We start from the raw sequence: 17,554 nt of genomic DNA on the forward strand, positions 1-17,554 counted from the left end.
AATGTTTTTTGCAATATTTACAATCAAGTCCAATGCTTTCCTTAATATTTTTTATATCAAACATAACCCATACATTTTCTAGTACTATAGCGTAGCAAATATTTCAAAATGAGTGTTGTCGAATGGCCCAATCAATTTTACTTCTACCTATTTCCATCATAGATTTTTTTATACCCTTTTTAAACTTTTTAGCTTACTAATTGTATACAAACCCATGGTACATGGAATATTTACTTGATTTTCTTTCCACGTTAATCAAAGATTTTCATTATTGATTTTGGTAGTTGAACTTACGAAATTTTGTGTTCTTTATTTTCACACAATGTAACCCATTTTTTTCATGTTGTCATAGAAATATAATGGTTACCAACCACTGGAATTCACGGGGTAATGAAATCTCCATCGCTTTATTATGGCTATCCCAATGGTGTTAGATATATTACGGAAGCCACTTTTGAAGCTACTTCATTCAGTTGTGTCATCTTCTGTTGACAACAGTGAGAGGTGAAATTTTGCAATTTTAAAATAAATAAATAAAATCATTTTAGTTTTTTACATTATACTTCAGTTGTTAATGCTAGCTTTTGACCCGAATAGATCACCTGAAATCTACAAAATTCGGATGAAATATAATAAATACTTCTGCCCTAGCATTGGTAAATAAATAAATTTATTTATTTCAATAATTTTGCAACATTTTTTTACTGTATAAAGAAGTAGCTTAGTTTTTAATTATTAAGTTGTAATAAAGAGTTATTTTGTGTTTTTTAAAATATTTTTTTTCAAAAAACAGAACATTTAAATTTAATTTAAATAACGTTCATACGCTTTAAAATATACTGATGGAAATTAATTTCATAATAAATAAATATACACACAGTAATTTTAAAGAAACCCTCAACATTCAATAGGGTAATTCTATATAAATTATTTAAAGCTCATGCAGTAGACACTATTTATAAAATAAATTCTACTATACAAATTTATAAAGAAGAAAAAAATAAAAGAATTTGATATGAATAAAGCATTCAAATAATAATAAAATAAAGTCCCTAAATTCCACACAAATTATGGTCAAAATAGCTTTGTCTTCAATGGCGTAAATATTACAATAATCTCCCCAATGAACTAAAAACTATCAAAACTAATATATATCAATAAATAAATTCAAAGTAAATTTAAAGAAATTTTTTGAACAAGTGTAAAAACTGCTTTTAATTTTAATTATTATGAATGTTATTTTATTTTCTGTTTTTCCTTTAATATCCTATAAGTTTTTTTTTCTCGTTTGCTCGTATATTCATAATTTTATAAATTCTAATAAATAAATAACTATAACTGTGTAAGTCCAAGCGCAAGAGTTAGTTTCTTTTTTGGAGAGTTACAGTAATAACATTTACTAGATGTAAAAAAGTAGATTAAATTTGATTAATAATAATAATACATTATGAAATCACGAATTCTCTTACAACTCGAAATAACATACTTAAGAATATATCTATAAATAATATTTTCATGCTTTATTTTGTTGAAAAAACATAGATTTAATTACATGACATTAAATATCAAAAGTTTTGAAGAACATGTCATATTTTGTTGATTAACTTTAAAAAAAAATGCTTTATTATTATATTATTTCTTCACGTAGCTCATTATAAATTTTAAACCAACGTACAATGATTTTTGGGAATGTTTTTCTCCTCATTGGTAATTTTTGTGTTTCCATATGTATGGCATTGTATTTCACATCTTTCAATACGATCAATTTGTATAAAAAATATGTTGTCCCAAAAAATACGTTTCACACCAAAGCAAATTTTAAAATCAGATAAGAAATTAATCCGGATATTTACCGGATTCATTGTCATGTTTTATAATTTTAATATAAACTGAGATGTCTTTTAATTGTCGTGTTAAATTTGCAATCAAGTTTTAATTCGTATTTGATGTTTAATTACAAGTTTTAAAAAAATATATTTTTAAAAATACTGATTTATCGTCGTAAAAATAGTGATATTTGTCGGCCTCGTGGTGCAGTGGTCAGTGCGTTTGCCTACCATGTAAGAGGTCTCGGGTTCGATTCATGACATGGTTGACATGAAATATTTATTTAAAAATGTGTTTTACACTACAATATTTCATAGTCCCTGAACTGGTACCTAAAGCGTAAGACTGATCATCTTCATGTTACAAAAATGATCAAGATACACTGCGATTGGTGTACCAACGCAGTGCCCTATGCACCATGAGGTGCGGAAAAGGCATAATGAAGGCATAAATTTACATACTTTAATACAATATTTTGAGATTGACCAAATTTTTGTAAACAAATGACTAGATTTTATCCTCTAGGGACTCATTAAAATTAACAAATTACAACAGAGATGGAAAACATTTTAGAGAAGGAAATATAGAAGTCTAAGAATTTACAGGGCTTATGATCTGTCGTTGGCTTGTTTAAGTGGACACTTTACACAGTGTGTAACATTCACCTTTTTGCCTATGTTTGAGCGTCAATATTTCTTCAGTGTGTAAAGTGGCCACTTAAACCAACCAACGATAGGTCATAAGCCCTGTAAATGCCTAGACTTCCTTATTCCCTTCTCTAAAATGTTCTTCATCTCTGTTGTAATTAGTACATTCTTTACATATAAATATTTTTAAAGATGTGAAAAACTACACATTTAATCTGGTATGTACTAAATCCCTTTAAAATATATTATCGAACAATTAAATTTATTTTAATTTTATTTTAGGTCCCGCGCAGCCCTCGCCCCAGGAGTCAGGGGGCGATTCGGGCGGGCCGGAGTCCTGCGCCGCACCCCCGCGGCCCCCCGCGCGCTTCCAACACCCGCACTCAAGCATGCTCCTGCTTCAAACACAGGTGATTTTAATTTTTAATTAAATCGGATAAATTCACTACCTCCGATAATTAATAGTGAAAAGATTGAACATATAAATGTTTGAGGATAAAATAGCTTATCTACAAACATTTGGACATGCTTAAAATACTGTACTGTAAAATAGACAAACCGATTTGAGAAGAAATAAAAGTTTTTTCATGCGTTTCTTACTACCCAGATTTAGTAGAATCTCGCCCTAGAAGATCAGAGCATTTATAAGGGCTGTTCTATTTTATAATAATTTAAACATTGAAGAATTTAAGAAACTGCAACTTTGACTGTCCTTTTATTTGTATACATTGTATATTTTAGGAATTTATTTGTAAGTTTCAAGTGTATTTTAACTGAGATAAAACTTCATTTAAAAACGTCACCATCATCATCATCATCAGCTTATTCACATCCAGTGGTGCATAGGGAACTGCATAGGAGTACCAAATGCAGCGTATCTAGATCGTTGGTAAAGTGATCAGTGTTACGCGTCTGTTGTCAGTCTAGGGACAGCAAAATGTTAAACCGTAGAATTACCTTCGAAATCAAAATTTCCCGCCCACCTTGCCAAGAATCGAACCCAGGACCTTATATGTAGTAGAAGAACGCGCCAACGCGGACGTATCTGCTCTTGATTTTTTTATTTAAAAATTTTGACCTGAGATTATCCGTAGAGTCGAAAACACTAGTCCAGGATTCGGGTTCTGTTTCACACACAGAACTGTATTGTACTGAAATGTATTTTACTACTACTACTACTACTACTACCATCACGCCATTTTCCTGTAGAGATGATGGATAGCCACACACTTCTATCCTGACATACATTCCATGCTCCTTCCACATTCATACATCTTGTCAAACATGCCCTTGGGTTGTGTTTGCTTTTGACATAACCAGACTTAAGATTTTGGTTTATCTGATCATCCCAAGTCTTCCTTGGCCATCTCGTTCTACTTTACCGTACTTGCAATGTATATCTGTTTTACCATTCTTTCCTCATCCATTCGTTCAACATAGCCAAACTATCTCAGTAAACGTATTCCCCATTCTCAGTTTATATTAATGTATTAATTTTTTATTATACTTTTTCAGTTATAGTAAAAAAATAAGAAAAAATATTGAAATAACCGCGAAATAACTAATGAAAAGAAATTAGTAATGGCATTAGGTTTTTATAAATTGTATTAAAACTTAATTAAAATTTCGCTAGGATAATCTTTATATTTGAAGGGTACTCGACAAAAACTGGCTAATTGCGTATCTTTTAAACATATTAACTCTTTGGGATCTTATAAATGCCTTTAATAGAATGAAACAATAAAAACTATCAAAATATGGCTTTGCCTTATTTTTAATTATTAAAAATGTACGATAGTGTTCTTTTTTTTTTCTTTCATTGTATATAAAAAACTTATATAACAGTATTTGAACATTAAATAAAGTAAATCGGGCTCAAAAAAGAGACTGCTGGCCTAATCAGCTAACTTCGGTTTTGTAGAGCGTCGTTCTTGTCATTCATCCGTGTTTCAGATACCTGACTCGTCGGTGGTTTCTTTCTTAAGCCAGATGTACTTTATTAACTGCCGAATACTGTACATTTGTTGAAAATATATCTCCTCTATAAAACACATGAAGCCAGTGTTCCCTAAAAAAGACTGACTTTTCTTCATACAAACGTACTCCCGAATCTTCTTACCAAGTTATGGAACCAGAGCGGTGATTTTTCACACGCTATAGATATTGTTTTGTTTTTTGATAAACTGTTTACTTTAGGAACTAGAACCATCTAAAACCATTAATAATTAAGAAAAAACGGTAAAGGTAACGACACGAATTTCAGTCTAATACTCTTTCTTAAAAAAAAAAACAACAAAATCGGTTCAGTTATGGGGTGCGGAAATCGGGACGGCGAAACGTCGATTTTGTCGGTTTTAGTTAGGCATAATCAATCCGACGTGCAATTTTTATTTATCGCACAGTATCGGGGAGGCATTTGCGAGAGAGTGGCAGAAATACAATGTTCAAATAAAATATTGTCTGTCACCGCCTTATCTTCTTGATTTTTCTTTTCGTTCTTCTATAAAATTCATAGTTTATTAATAAAGAACCCTGCATTTTACATATATTGGATAAGTCAACAGATTGATGATGCTTACCGGTTTTATTACAAACAGACCCTAAGTCAAGGGTTGATTAAAATAAGATTTAAAGGGGAAAACATTATAGTAATATTATTACAGGGGCGTGAATGCATTCCTGATGCAAACAACTGATAACAAAGTGACAATAAAATAATGAATTATAATATTACCATTGTTAAATTCCTCCCTTTAATTTTATCCGATGGATCCATGGGGATGATTTTATGAACGGGGTGGAAATATGTTAGATCAACAGGATGGTCAAAAATGAAAACATATTTACCGTGCCTGGGCGAAAAAATATAATCGTGTGTGTGGAATAGAACCAGAACCCTGGACAAGTGTTTTGAACTTCTTCTCTCGGGTAAAAATCCTGAAAATAATGGTTAGTGCGTTTACCAGCCACGCTTAAAGTCCCGAATTCGATTATTGACAAGGTTGAGATGAAATGTTAATTTAAATGGTGGTTTCACACTGGAAGTCTGTTTGCTTACCTTACATTCATGGGATGCCCTTATTTCTTAGCATTATTTCACACGGATAAGGAAATCATGAAATAATATATGATTATGTTAAAGCAATCAAAATATTGATGATTTAAAACAAACCATTTATATATTTTCTTTATATATATTTAAACATTTTACAACAGAGATGAAGAACATTTTAAAGAAGGTAATATGGAAGTCAAGGAATGTCTACAAAAAATTTGACAAACTCAAAATATTGTTATATATATATATATATATATATGTGTATTTTGATCAACGGTTTATGGCTTTAATAAAATATTTTTACATAATCATAAAATTAAACTCAAAACAGTTGCGTAAAAAACTAAAAGTAAAACAATTTCAATATCACAAAACATATCAAATATAGATGTGACAAAATCGTAAACATTTAAGCATGGAAGTTAATAATGTCGCTGCCGATTTTGATGAGAAGACAAGGACGTTATACCTTCACCGTGAGGTATAGTTGAAGATAAATTCTCTCGAGCGATTACAAAGATACACTACCGACACCCCACCTTCAAGTTTTGAATAGGTACATCGATATGAAACAAGGGGAAGCGTACGTCACGGTACACATATTTACGCACTAAAGTGACATAGTTTCAGTATGACGTCATAGTTGAAGATAAAATTCTCCCGACTGATTACGAAGATACACTACCGATCCTCCCACCATCAAGTTTTGATGTAAGTACATCAGTTTATTTCAACGGGTCTAGAACCTAGAGTCTAGGGTCTAGAACATCCGCATGAAAAAGAAGAAGAAAATAAGAACATTTACGGCTTCACTTCTAGACGCGCCTGTGCTCCGTCAATTTATTGATTGTCAACTATTAATTATTATTACTCTTATGGACAACTAATATAGCTTATTAAATAATTCTGAATAAATCTGCTAAAATAAGGAATATCATGGTTTTTTGTCAGCATCCATACTGATAAAAGTCACCGCACGCGCCTGATGATAGCGTTCATAATCGAGGCCCAGGAATACATAGTGGCTAGCCATATTTACTACAAGACGGCTCCGTGTTGTAAAATAGCTACTAACGTGTTGTCGGTCCCGTTTTACAATTTATTTAAAACTAGCCATGTTTAGCCGCTTTTTTAAATTGGCGGATATTACAAATATTTTAGGGAGAGCGTAAAGGAAGGTTGGGTTATGTTTACTTGATCACATGTAACATATGACACGCAACACCTCGAGTAATAATAATAACTTAAATTGACAATCAAGTTATGGCCAATCTTCAGTCAGCCAATATGAACGAAGGAAATACTATGCAATGTGGCAAATGCTCGTTCAGCCAAAATGCAATACGGCTAATCGTCGATAGGCTCTTTTACAAAACGAAGCCGTTTTGTAATTGGTTCTTCGACTAAAGTGACAATCCGGCTGCGACATAAAAAATAACAGAAAACCTTGCAATATATATTTTTTAGTACTCGTAGTTTCACGTAGTTTAAATCGTTAATATTTAGAAATTGATTAAATACTCTTACAATTAACTTTTACGATCATCTAGAATACTTTTACATTTTCAGTTTAAAGTTCAGAAGTGTTTTGGCTGGTTTAATATTCTTACAAAAAATAATATCTAACTACATAGATGCCCGTAATATCCTTGCTCAGATTGACCTCAATGTACCTCACCGTAACTTGCGTACCAATGCTGTATTTGCCGTGGGAAATCTTAAAACCAACGTCAGATTCTTTTCCCCTCTGCCAAAGATCCTCAGAACAGTTCACAAAATCTCACTAAACAGTACGTTCGATGTGTTCCTACAGTAAAGGCAAGCATTCAACAAGCAAGCGTTGTTATCACTCCTGACTTGAGATGACACACTTGTCATGTCTGCCTAAATCATACCATGACTAAACCTATTGAACATCTAAATAGAATCTAAGATTGTTTGGGTTAAGTTTATTTATTGTATTCTTAGAATATTAATCTAATAGAGTCGCCCATACGGAGAAAAATAATTCTACGATTATTGACCACGAAGTTAGGTACGAATTACAGCTATACAATGGGTTGAGAATTGCAAGCGCTAACCGAAACCGTCCCTTGCACGTGTGTTGTTAAACTAAAAACTAAACTAAACATTTAAAACGATTTTTTTCTATTCTTTGCTTCCCTAGAGAAGTATTACTCTGAGACTTTATTAAACATATTATATCACAAGTTTGTTAGGTGGCTTAAAAATAATAAATAAAAAATTGTAATAATAATCAGTACAATGTATAAAATATTGATTATTACTTGTTTTATTACGTATAGGTTTAGTTATTTATCCATATAAAATTATACTACGAAATTTAACACAAGATTTTTAGTAACTACCTTATTTATTTAAAATATAAAACCCATACATAAATCTTTTATTGGTTTCTAAAAAAAAATGCATTAATATTTTCCACAATTTATAAACAGGGTGTAGTTAAACGATTTATTTTGATTTATGTTGTGATGCATGGTGCCGTTTTAGATTAAGGTAATTATGGTTTACAGTTTAATAAACTGAAAAATCTCTACTCTAATGACGTCATACACACTCTTTATTATATTATAACATACGAGTATAATAACGACATACAATCCGTGCTAAAATTCATTTTATTAAGACTTTTTAATATTTTATTTAATATAAAAAATATCAATTGCTTTTAAAATAAACAATTTTTTTATTATAAATATATGATATATATATATTCAAAAAACGAGTTCATTGAAATTTATTATGTGTATTTGTACTGTGATACTTGAATCTACAAAAGTTGGAGCCCAGACTTAAACATGTCGCAAAAGCGATGAAACCGGTCAATGGTTATTCAAAATTTGTGGATTTAGGTATCACTCGTCTTTTGTTTCTATGATGCTGGCACAGCGCGGGTTTAAACTGTGTAACTCGGTTATAAGCTTAGACTATACCCTGTCTGCGAAAACTATAAGTGCAAAAGCACTACAATTAATGATATGAATCATAAACACGTTTAAACATGTGAGTCGAGGTCCTGTAAAATGAAAAAAATAAAGGTTTTCAAGTATTTTACATGGAACCTTTTTTACTGATTAAATAAATAAATAATGTATTTAATATATATTGTTCATTCAAAATTATATTCATAACATTATTCTATATAAAAAACACAAGCATTGTAAAAGTATTAATAAATAAATAAATTTCGAACTATTTTTTTATTGTTAAATTATTTTATTATCCCAGTGAGTTTATAAGATAAACTAATTTTGTAGTGACCTACCGAAACAAGATTTTTAGCCGATACCGAACTGGAAACAGAATTTCGGTATATGTTTTAGTTTCGGCCGGAACCGAAACCGATACTTACTAAAATGTTGAAATTCACTGCAAACGCCCAAAATTGGGCGTTTTTATTGTTAAACTTACCTTACTAGTTCATTAATGTTTAATAAAATACACAATGAAATAAAAGGCGTAAATTTGCTTATTTCTAACCCTTTTTTGTAAAAAAAAAAAACATGCACGTAACAGTTTTTTAATGTCCGCTATAGCAATTTTACCTTAAAGGAATTACAAAAAGATAAATATAAAAATCATAGAACTACTAACTATTGTCAACAAAAACAGTCTAGTATTTATTTTTTATGTTAGATAATGGCAATGCTAATTATTTGAATGAACAACCATCCAACATCTCTAATTGTACTTATATTCCACCCAAATACAACCGAACGTAATCTGACACATCTCAATGACAGGTTTCGGCTGAGCAGAAGTTTCGGTCAATTTTCGGCCAAAACTGGCTGAAGCTGAAACCGAAATTTTAATCCAATTCAAAATATACATCGCTGCTTAAATTCAAAAGAGCCACAAATCAGAAGTCCCGAAATTTCGCTTTATTTAAAAAATGAGATTTAAATCGGTCATATTTTTCTATAAGAAAAAAACTCCCGTGGATTTTGCTTTATAAATGACCCAAATTCCGCAACAGCCCTTTTGATATTTGTGTTCTGATGGCTAACTTCAGAGCGAAACCGCCATCACCGCCGCTCTTTGGGTGATAGTAAACACAAAACTTCATTATTAGATAGATACAGCTTTTAAAAACGCATCTAATAATATTAAAAACATTTTTCAAAAAAGCTCATTCATGTTCAAAGCTTTGATTGGGTCTACTGACAAAAGTCAAATTTCGGTTTGTGGCCCTTTAGAATTTAAGCAGCGACATTATAATCCCACCATAATACTGAAAGTAAATTTAATTGAAAAAGAAGACTTTTCACCTGCATAGATATTTTTTATCATGTTTTTGTATCGTCTTACAGAACAAATATTGTAAGAATCTTATAATGATTTTTACACGCGTATATACATTACATTATAGTAGATGATTTTGTACAAATTTTCACTCGTCCGCTACACCACTGCCACTGGCGTAATTTGTAGCGAGTATCGTCTCCAAGGTGATGACATTTAGCTTTGGTCCCAGGGGCGAAGCTTTCATCCGTGACGATATAAAGATACAAAATAATACAATCAAAGCACCAATTCTTTTTTGCTATAAATTTTTATCGAAACGGCGGGAAAATGTAATAAGAAACCGAACGTAATTTTAGATACTCGCGATACATATTATTATGCTTTTTATTATACGTAATTCGATATCACAAAGTACCAACAGGAAATAGATATAATTTATGGACACACTTTCGCATCCTTCAAATTGAGACTCCGGAATTTAAAAACTAGGCATTCAGTTTTTATAATAAGTTAGTAGTAGTAGGTAAATAATATACGAGAATCAAAAACATTTCATTTAACATCACAGACGCCATTGCATTCGCCATGAATATTTTATAAAATACTTGATAGGCGGCTGCGCAAACCCGCCCATGTTTATAGTGTAGGGCGGAGCGAGGGTGAATGCTTAGACGTCTCGCAGAAGGGGAAAAAATACCTACTTTAATCGTTATGGTTTAGAAGTACTCCGGAAATTCGTTCTTTTAGTTTTATTTGTTATTCTCCGCGTGACTGATATAGTATTTTCTTTTTTCCAGACATCATTTGGGTCAACATTCGCGGATCTTCTATCGCTTCCTTATAGCGAGGACGCTTCGGGCGCCCTACAGGACGGACTAGATCCATTCCCCGACGTCGAGTTCAGCCAGCAGGAGGGCCACCACGCCCCCCCCGCTCTCCCCAGCTTCCAGGAGACGTATTCCGTGCGACACACGCGCCCCGAACTGGCCGCCGGCTTCGGCATCAAGATGGACGAGGACTGCTACAACCTCGGGCCCGCCTCGTACCACCACCCCGCCCACGGCCACGTGCCGGCGCACGTGTACGACTTCCACCCGCAGCAACACTACTCCCCGGCCGCCTACTACGTGCCCCCGCAGCCCTGCAGCCCCGGGTACGAGCCCGGACCGGCCGCGCATCCGCAGGACTCCTACTCACTGCCCCCCTTCCCCGCGGCGGCCGAGCCCCTGGGTCTCCGCTCGCGGCGCGCCTCCCTGCCGCTGCAGCGCTCCGAGTCGGCCAGCTCCGGGGAAAGCCCCCGCCTGCGCCCTCCCGGCCCAGCCCCTTCCGCCTCCAGCTCCGCTTCCAGCTCCCCCGGGGCCGGAGTGCCAGCGCCCCCGTCCCCCAGCCAGCTGTGCGCCGTGTGCGGAGACACCGCCGCCTGTCAACACTACGGGGTTCGCACTTGTGAAGGCTGCAAGGGTTTCTTTAAGAGAACGGTGCAAAAAGGCTCCAAATACGTATGCCTGGCAGACAAGGCCTGTCCCGTGGATAAGAGGCGGAGAAATCGCTGCCAATTTTGCAGATTTCAAAAGTGCTTGGCTGTCGGTATGGTAAAAGAAGTAGTCCGGACGGACTCCCTGAAGGGCAGGCGAGGGAGATTGCCCTCCAAGCCCAAGTCGCCGCAGGAATCTCCCCCCAGCCCCCCCGTGTCTCTCATCACAGCCCTGGTGCGCGCCCACGTGGACACGTCCCCCGACCTCGCCAGTCTGGACTACTCTCACTACAGAGAACCGAGCCCCCTCGAGCCGCCAATCTCCGAAGCAGAAAAAATCCAACAGTTTTATAGCCTTCTGACAACTTCGGTAGATGTCATCAAACATTTCGCCGATAAACTTCCTGGATTCATAGAACTGTGCCCCGATGATCAGGAGCTCCTATTCCAATCTGCCTCCCTCGAACTGTTCGTTCTGCGACTCTCGTACCGAACGAAGCTAGACGACACCAAAATGACCTTCTGTAACGGTGTTGTGTTGGACAAGCAACAGTGTCAGCGATCCTTCGGAGACTGGCTTCACGCCATCTTGGACTTCAGTTGCAGCCTTCACTCTATGGAGATTGACATATCCGCCTTCGCCTGCCTTTGCGCTCTCACTCTTGTCACAGGTAATAAAATATAACACAATTTCCCTTCCTAGATATCATCATTTTCTAAAAAGTTATTCGAAATGTTTGGGTCATCCATAAGAACACTTTTTTTTTAAACAAGTGAACAAGAATAATTGGTAGATATCAATATAACCTTTACATTAATTTACGGCCTTATTTAAATTTTAACTTAATAATTTCAATTAAGCGTCCGACTTAACTTACCGTTTGTTTCAGAACGACATGGCTTGAAGGAACCTCACAGAGTGGAGCAGCTTCAGATGAAGATAATAGGATCGTTGAGGGACCACGTGACATACAACGCTGAGGCGCAGAGAAAGGCGCACTACTTCAGTAGACTATTGGGGAAACTCCCGGAACTTCGGTCTCTCTCTGTGCAAGGTCTGCAGAGGATATTCTATCTCAAGTTGGAAGATTTGGTCCCCGCGCCGCCACTCATAGAGAATATGTTTGTAGCCAGTTTACCATTTTAATTTCTCCGCAGACAAGATTCGAATGATATTTTTAAATTAAATCGCCGAGATGACTGTTCTGTATTGCATTTATCTTCCCTTGCCATGTTTAAATGTCAAAATGGAACTAATTTTGAATAAGGAACTTATTTTTAACGAAGGTGGTCATCTTAGCGATCACTGTGTTTATTTAGCGGCCAACTTTTGATGCATCACATAAAATGACGTATTTTTTATTTCGTCGGCCATCAAATGAGATTTATTTAGAGTTTCGTATCCTATTCTTTTTATTGTTAATTTTAGTTAAAGGCTTTTTAACTGAAACTGAAATCCCGATTTTATTTTTAAGGCTATCTGTATTCATATTTATAATATCCTTTATTATTATTTGTTTTAATGTTCTATAACTAAAATACTCACGTATGCATGAAAGTGCGCATTTATTTCTAACGTGTCTACTACTTTTCCTAGTGTTTATATGTAATTTTGTAAGAAAGGGATATTTGAAAAAATGATTTGAATTTACGATAATTTGAACTGCGCATGCTTTGAAAAGGTGTTTTAAAATTATTTCATTATAAATGTATTGTTACCACGCAACCGCAATTTTGGAAATCGAAATGTTGCTTATTTTAATGCGATAAAATTCTAGTCAATTGCGCTAGAAAATCAGAATTGAAATTATTTACTTAGGAACTTGCTTAAAAAGCTCTATTCTTTCACATACTCTATAGTATAAATTCATGCATTAAATATTTAATTGTATATTTTGATACTTTGGTTTGCAAAACTTTTATTGTGTCTTAATCGGTGATTATTTCAGTGATCGGAATATTAGGTTATTATTTTAAGTATAAATGCATACTTTAAAACCGTTACCACTTTTACATATATGTCCGATATGTATAGGTAATATAATAAGTATCTGTAACCTTTCGATTGATTATTTGTGTACCCACTACCACTAACACTGCGGTTTATAAGCCATAACTTTTGTTTAAATATTTTTATTTGTTCAATACCCAGCAACGTTTATATTTTTATTCATTAACCTACTCGTAAACGAGGATTCTCGCCATATTTAAAAATAATATTTTGCCATTTCATATCAGTGCCATTAGTTTTCTTTAGTTGACATTATTGCTTATGATTTTGTGTACATCCTTATTCCAAAACAATTCATTCCAAGAATGATTCGACAAGCGTGAATATTTGTTTTAATGTACCCGACGCGTTGAGTGTTTTCGTCAATTTCAAAACTAAAATATAAGTATTTTTAGACTCTTGATAAAGAGTCATAACGTGAGTATTATTGATAATTTATTTCGTAATTAAGTTAGGAGATTATAAATTAATGTGACGTACCATGATCTGATTTGAGTTAAGAAAGAAAGTTGGTACGTGTCGCATAAATTTGATGTAAAATTTTAAGTATTTTTCGGTGTGTCGTTTGATAACGACGCCGACGCTAAAAGTATGAACCACTGTGAGGACATATTCACAAAACAAGTACCTTCTTATAATAATGTACCTTTGTAAATCTCAAACTGTCCTTTGACATTACGTGTCTTATTATCCCCTTAGGTAATGTGATGTTGAAATTATTCCCAAATTTGATCATTTCAAACATCAGACTGATTGGCTTTCACATAAAAAAATGTACATTTAAAATTCCAAATAAAATACTTGTATGTTTTGTGTAAGTAATCAATAATAAATGAGCAGTTAGTAGTATAATTATTTTTATTAGAAAAGTCGTTAAAAAAAAACAATTAAATCGTTTTTTTATTTTTTTCTGCTATTTTAAAGTTATTTATTCTGACCAAAATTTAAACAAAAACTCATCCTGCAAAAATCTGAATAATTCATTCTTACTTAACATAATTAATTTCCTACTTAAGTCAACTTGTGTACGTTTTACAATACGCATTAAATTTATTTTAAATATTGTCCACACAGTCTAATAAATATTAGTATATTCAATAAAATATACATTGTCTGTTTTTTTTTTATTTGAAAGCCATAAAGATACATATTATGTCAAGATTTGGTGAATACATCCAACGACCAATTTTATACATATGACTTGTTGATTTTCATGTTAAAATTATTATTCTTCAAACTTATTAGGTATTAGCTTTAATACGATGCCTTCTATTAAAACTAGTTTTTTTAGGGAATGTTGAATGAGAAGAGAGACGAAGAGTGGAACTAAGAAGAGACTGATTGATTTAGCGATGGTTTTATAAAGTTCGTTCGAATGATTTTACCCAAAATTAAACCCTTCGAAATTTACCAACAATTATTTTGAATTGTCACTGAATCTGTTTAATAAGTGTTTGACATATCGAAAAAACTGTCTTGATGTTATAAATTGTTATTGTAATAATTAATTGTGTATATGTTACCTTTATTTGTAACTTATATGATTAAAGTAAGTTGTATTCTACTAGTAGAATATAAGAGCTGGAAATGTGTAGATTTAGGTAAGAATTCTGAAAAAAAAATGTTTTTTAACACATACATGGCAACATTATGTTATAGTTTCCCCAAGTGAAATATCAAATGTCATTTTATTAGTTATTTATTGATGTAGCGATGTTTTGATATTTATAATCATTTGATCACCTTTCACATATAAGTCTAAAATTTCTTGTACATAGCTTTCTCTTGAATATTTTTTACGTCGATAAAATAATGATAAGGTTTTACTGATAATATGTTACCTTCTGTTCCATTTTATAGATAAAAGATGATATAAATACTTCAGTTACCTTTGGTTGATTCTTTCATAGTATATTTTGTAAAATTTTTAATTTAATACCTTATTTGTATCGTCATTTGAGATCTTAATTAGCTGAACATAGTGTTACTTTATAATATTGTACTTAATTACTTAGTTCTTACGTGCCGCTTGATTATTTATTTTAAAAAAACAGAGATGTTTTTGAAATACTTGCTGTTTTATTTGATAAGATATTTTTTATGTCATATCATTCTGTGTTCATAATTTCTTTTTAAATGAAATGAAATTTTAAACAATTGTTTGTTTTTATTTCGATTAAATTCAGATGCCTTCGGCTAGAATACGTAATTTGCACTTAGTACGGTATTCTGAACGCTTTTTGCAAACAACGAAATTTATAAAACATTTAAAAAGATATTGAAGATTGACAACAAACCATAACGTAAACTTATTTTTAAACACCGTTATGAGGAATTCATTACCTAAATCTAACACAAGGTAATATTAAAAAAGAAAAGTTAAAATAAATGTACTTACTTACCTATATTAAATAATATTTTTTCAACCTATTGGCGCACTATTTTTAAGAAAGTGTATATTAATATTAAGGGATAGTTACAACGTATTATAAAATATTTTTAAACAAATTTATACAGCACATTATTAATTATACATACACCATTAATCGTGCAGATTAGTTAGAAACAAATACTGTATAATTTGATTGAGTTACCTATAATTTCAAGTGTTTTGATGTTACATATCGTAGAATGTCTATTTTATAAGACGAGCACGCCATATTGTGGTACTGTCGTTAAGAATCATATTTTGTAAGTTTTTTTTGTTTGTATATTGTGTATACTTATGTGTAAGGTTGCCACGAAAATATTTGCCATCCGATCTTAGTAAAATTTTGAATAATTAATTTTCCAGATTAAAAGCATATTTACCGATATCTGCAAGAAACGACAAATTCTATGTAATTGTATGTATGTATTATGTATGTACCTACATTTATGTATGTATGGTTAACAAAAATATAAATAAATGATAATATATTAAATCTATTACAAAAACATATTTTATTTCCTGTATTTTTATCCTTTGGTTGAAAGACTTGGCCTGAACGGCTCGTTCGAAATTCTAAAACTGTTTTAAGAACCGGAGAAGGGTCTCAAGATTTTAACAATTTAATTATAATTTTCCTTTAAACGGAAAGTTCCAGGTTCGAATCTCGATGAGAACACAAAAACGAAATGTATTTTTTTCAAGTCTGGCTGTTCTGTGCTGTTATTCACCATTGTAATTGAGCCTGCTGGCCTCTTGTGATGCTAAAAATATATTAATCGGCAAAATCGCAAAATTGTGATTTAAAACAAATCTCGATTCTCGATTCTTTGTACCATAATCAACAACTGCAAGTGGGCCTTTACTGGGAAAAATGAAAAAAAAAAATGTTTTTTACTGTATTTCAAAAATATTTTTTGTGGCTACTCTCAGATTAAAATCATGTAAAAAGAAATCGAGTTAAAATTAAATCAAATATTTAATAGCAGGCACATGTAAAAAAATCTATGCATATCAATTTTTTAACCTTTCTAATTTTATGCGCGCCTTATGGATTAGTCTTTTTTGTACCACAACAGGCAAAGGCTCGGTTATTTGATCATTAGTAATAGTAAAAAATCAAAACTAATAATTTGTTCATTTTTATTCAAGTATTATTTCAAAAGATTTTTTTTTAATTGTTTCTATTGCTTTGGATATTTTATTACTATTAATTATCAAACAACCGAGCCAAAAAAGTCAAAGTTCAGTGACAATTAGGTACATTCCTATAAAAATAAATAAATCTGCGACAAAATAGCTAAAATAGTTTCTAGCTAAGCATGATAGGGAATATATGTCAAAAACAAGAAATAACATAGAAATAACAAAACAAAGGACAATTGGTGACAGAATCAGCATTTCACAGTCTGGAGAGGTTAACATTGATTTTATTCAATATTTATGTGTGGAAGTGAAACATGGAACTGGCAGAGACAGGATGAAAGCAGAGTAAACGCGGTCGAAATGCGATCTCTTAGACGAATACCACACGTTAACTACTGTAGTAGCATTTTATTTTTGTCAAACAAAGAAAACATAGATAAACTAACTGTATTACAAAATAAAGCCTTTAGAATCATTTTGAAAAAAAAACAGATACACGAGGGTAAAGTCGATGGTAAATGAAATGAAATTATTAACATATAAACAAAAAATATTTTACAATACAATGATATTTGTTCATAAAATTATAAACTCTAATAAAAAACCAGAATTTTGGAAAAAAATTGATCGGAACCAGCATGAACACGATCACAATACTAGAGAAAAGAACAAAATTAGACTTCCATTTAGGAAA

At 32.6% G+C, this 17,554-nt stretch overlaps 1 protein-coding gene across 1 annotated transcript in view; it reads left to right on the forward strand.

The window, feature by feature from the left end:
• LOC148283289 (putative nuclear hormone receptor HR38) overlaps nt 1-15,664 on the forward strand; it is a 189,706-nt gene extending 174,042 nt beyond the window's left edge. The window contains exons 2-4 of the mRNA XM_088223733.1: nt 2,757-2,884; nt 10,599-11,946; nt 12,166-15,664. Of these exons, the coding sequence (XP_088079859.1) occupies nt 2,757-2,884; nt 10,599-11,946; nt 12,166-12,422 (1,733 nt within the window). The 3' untranslated portion in view covers nt 12,423-15,664. The remainder of the gene's footprint in view (nt 1-2,756; nt 2,885-10,598; nt 11,947-12,165) is intronic.
• Nucleotides 15,665-17,554: the final 1,890 nt, after the last annotated feature.

This window comes from Micrasema longulum, unplaced genomic scaffold (assembly GCF_059751315.1).
Source record: "Micrasema longulum isolate JH-2025_06_02 unplaced genomic scaffold, ASM5975131v1 h1tg000250l, whole genome shotgun sequence".
Classification (NCBI taxonomy): Eukaryota; Metazoa; Arthropoda; class Insecta; order Trichoptera; family Brachycentridae; genus Micrasema; species Micrasema longulum.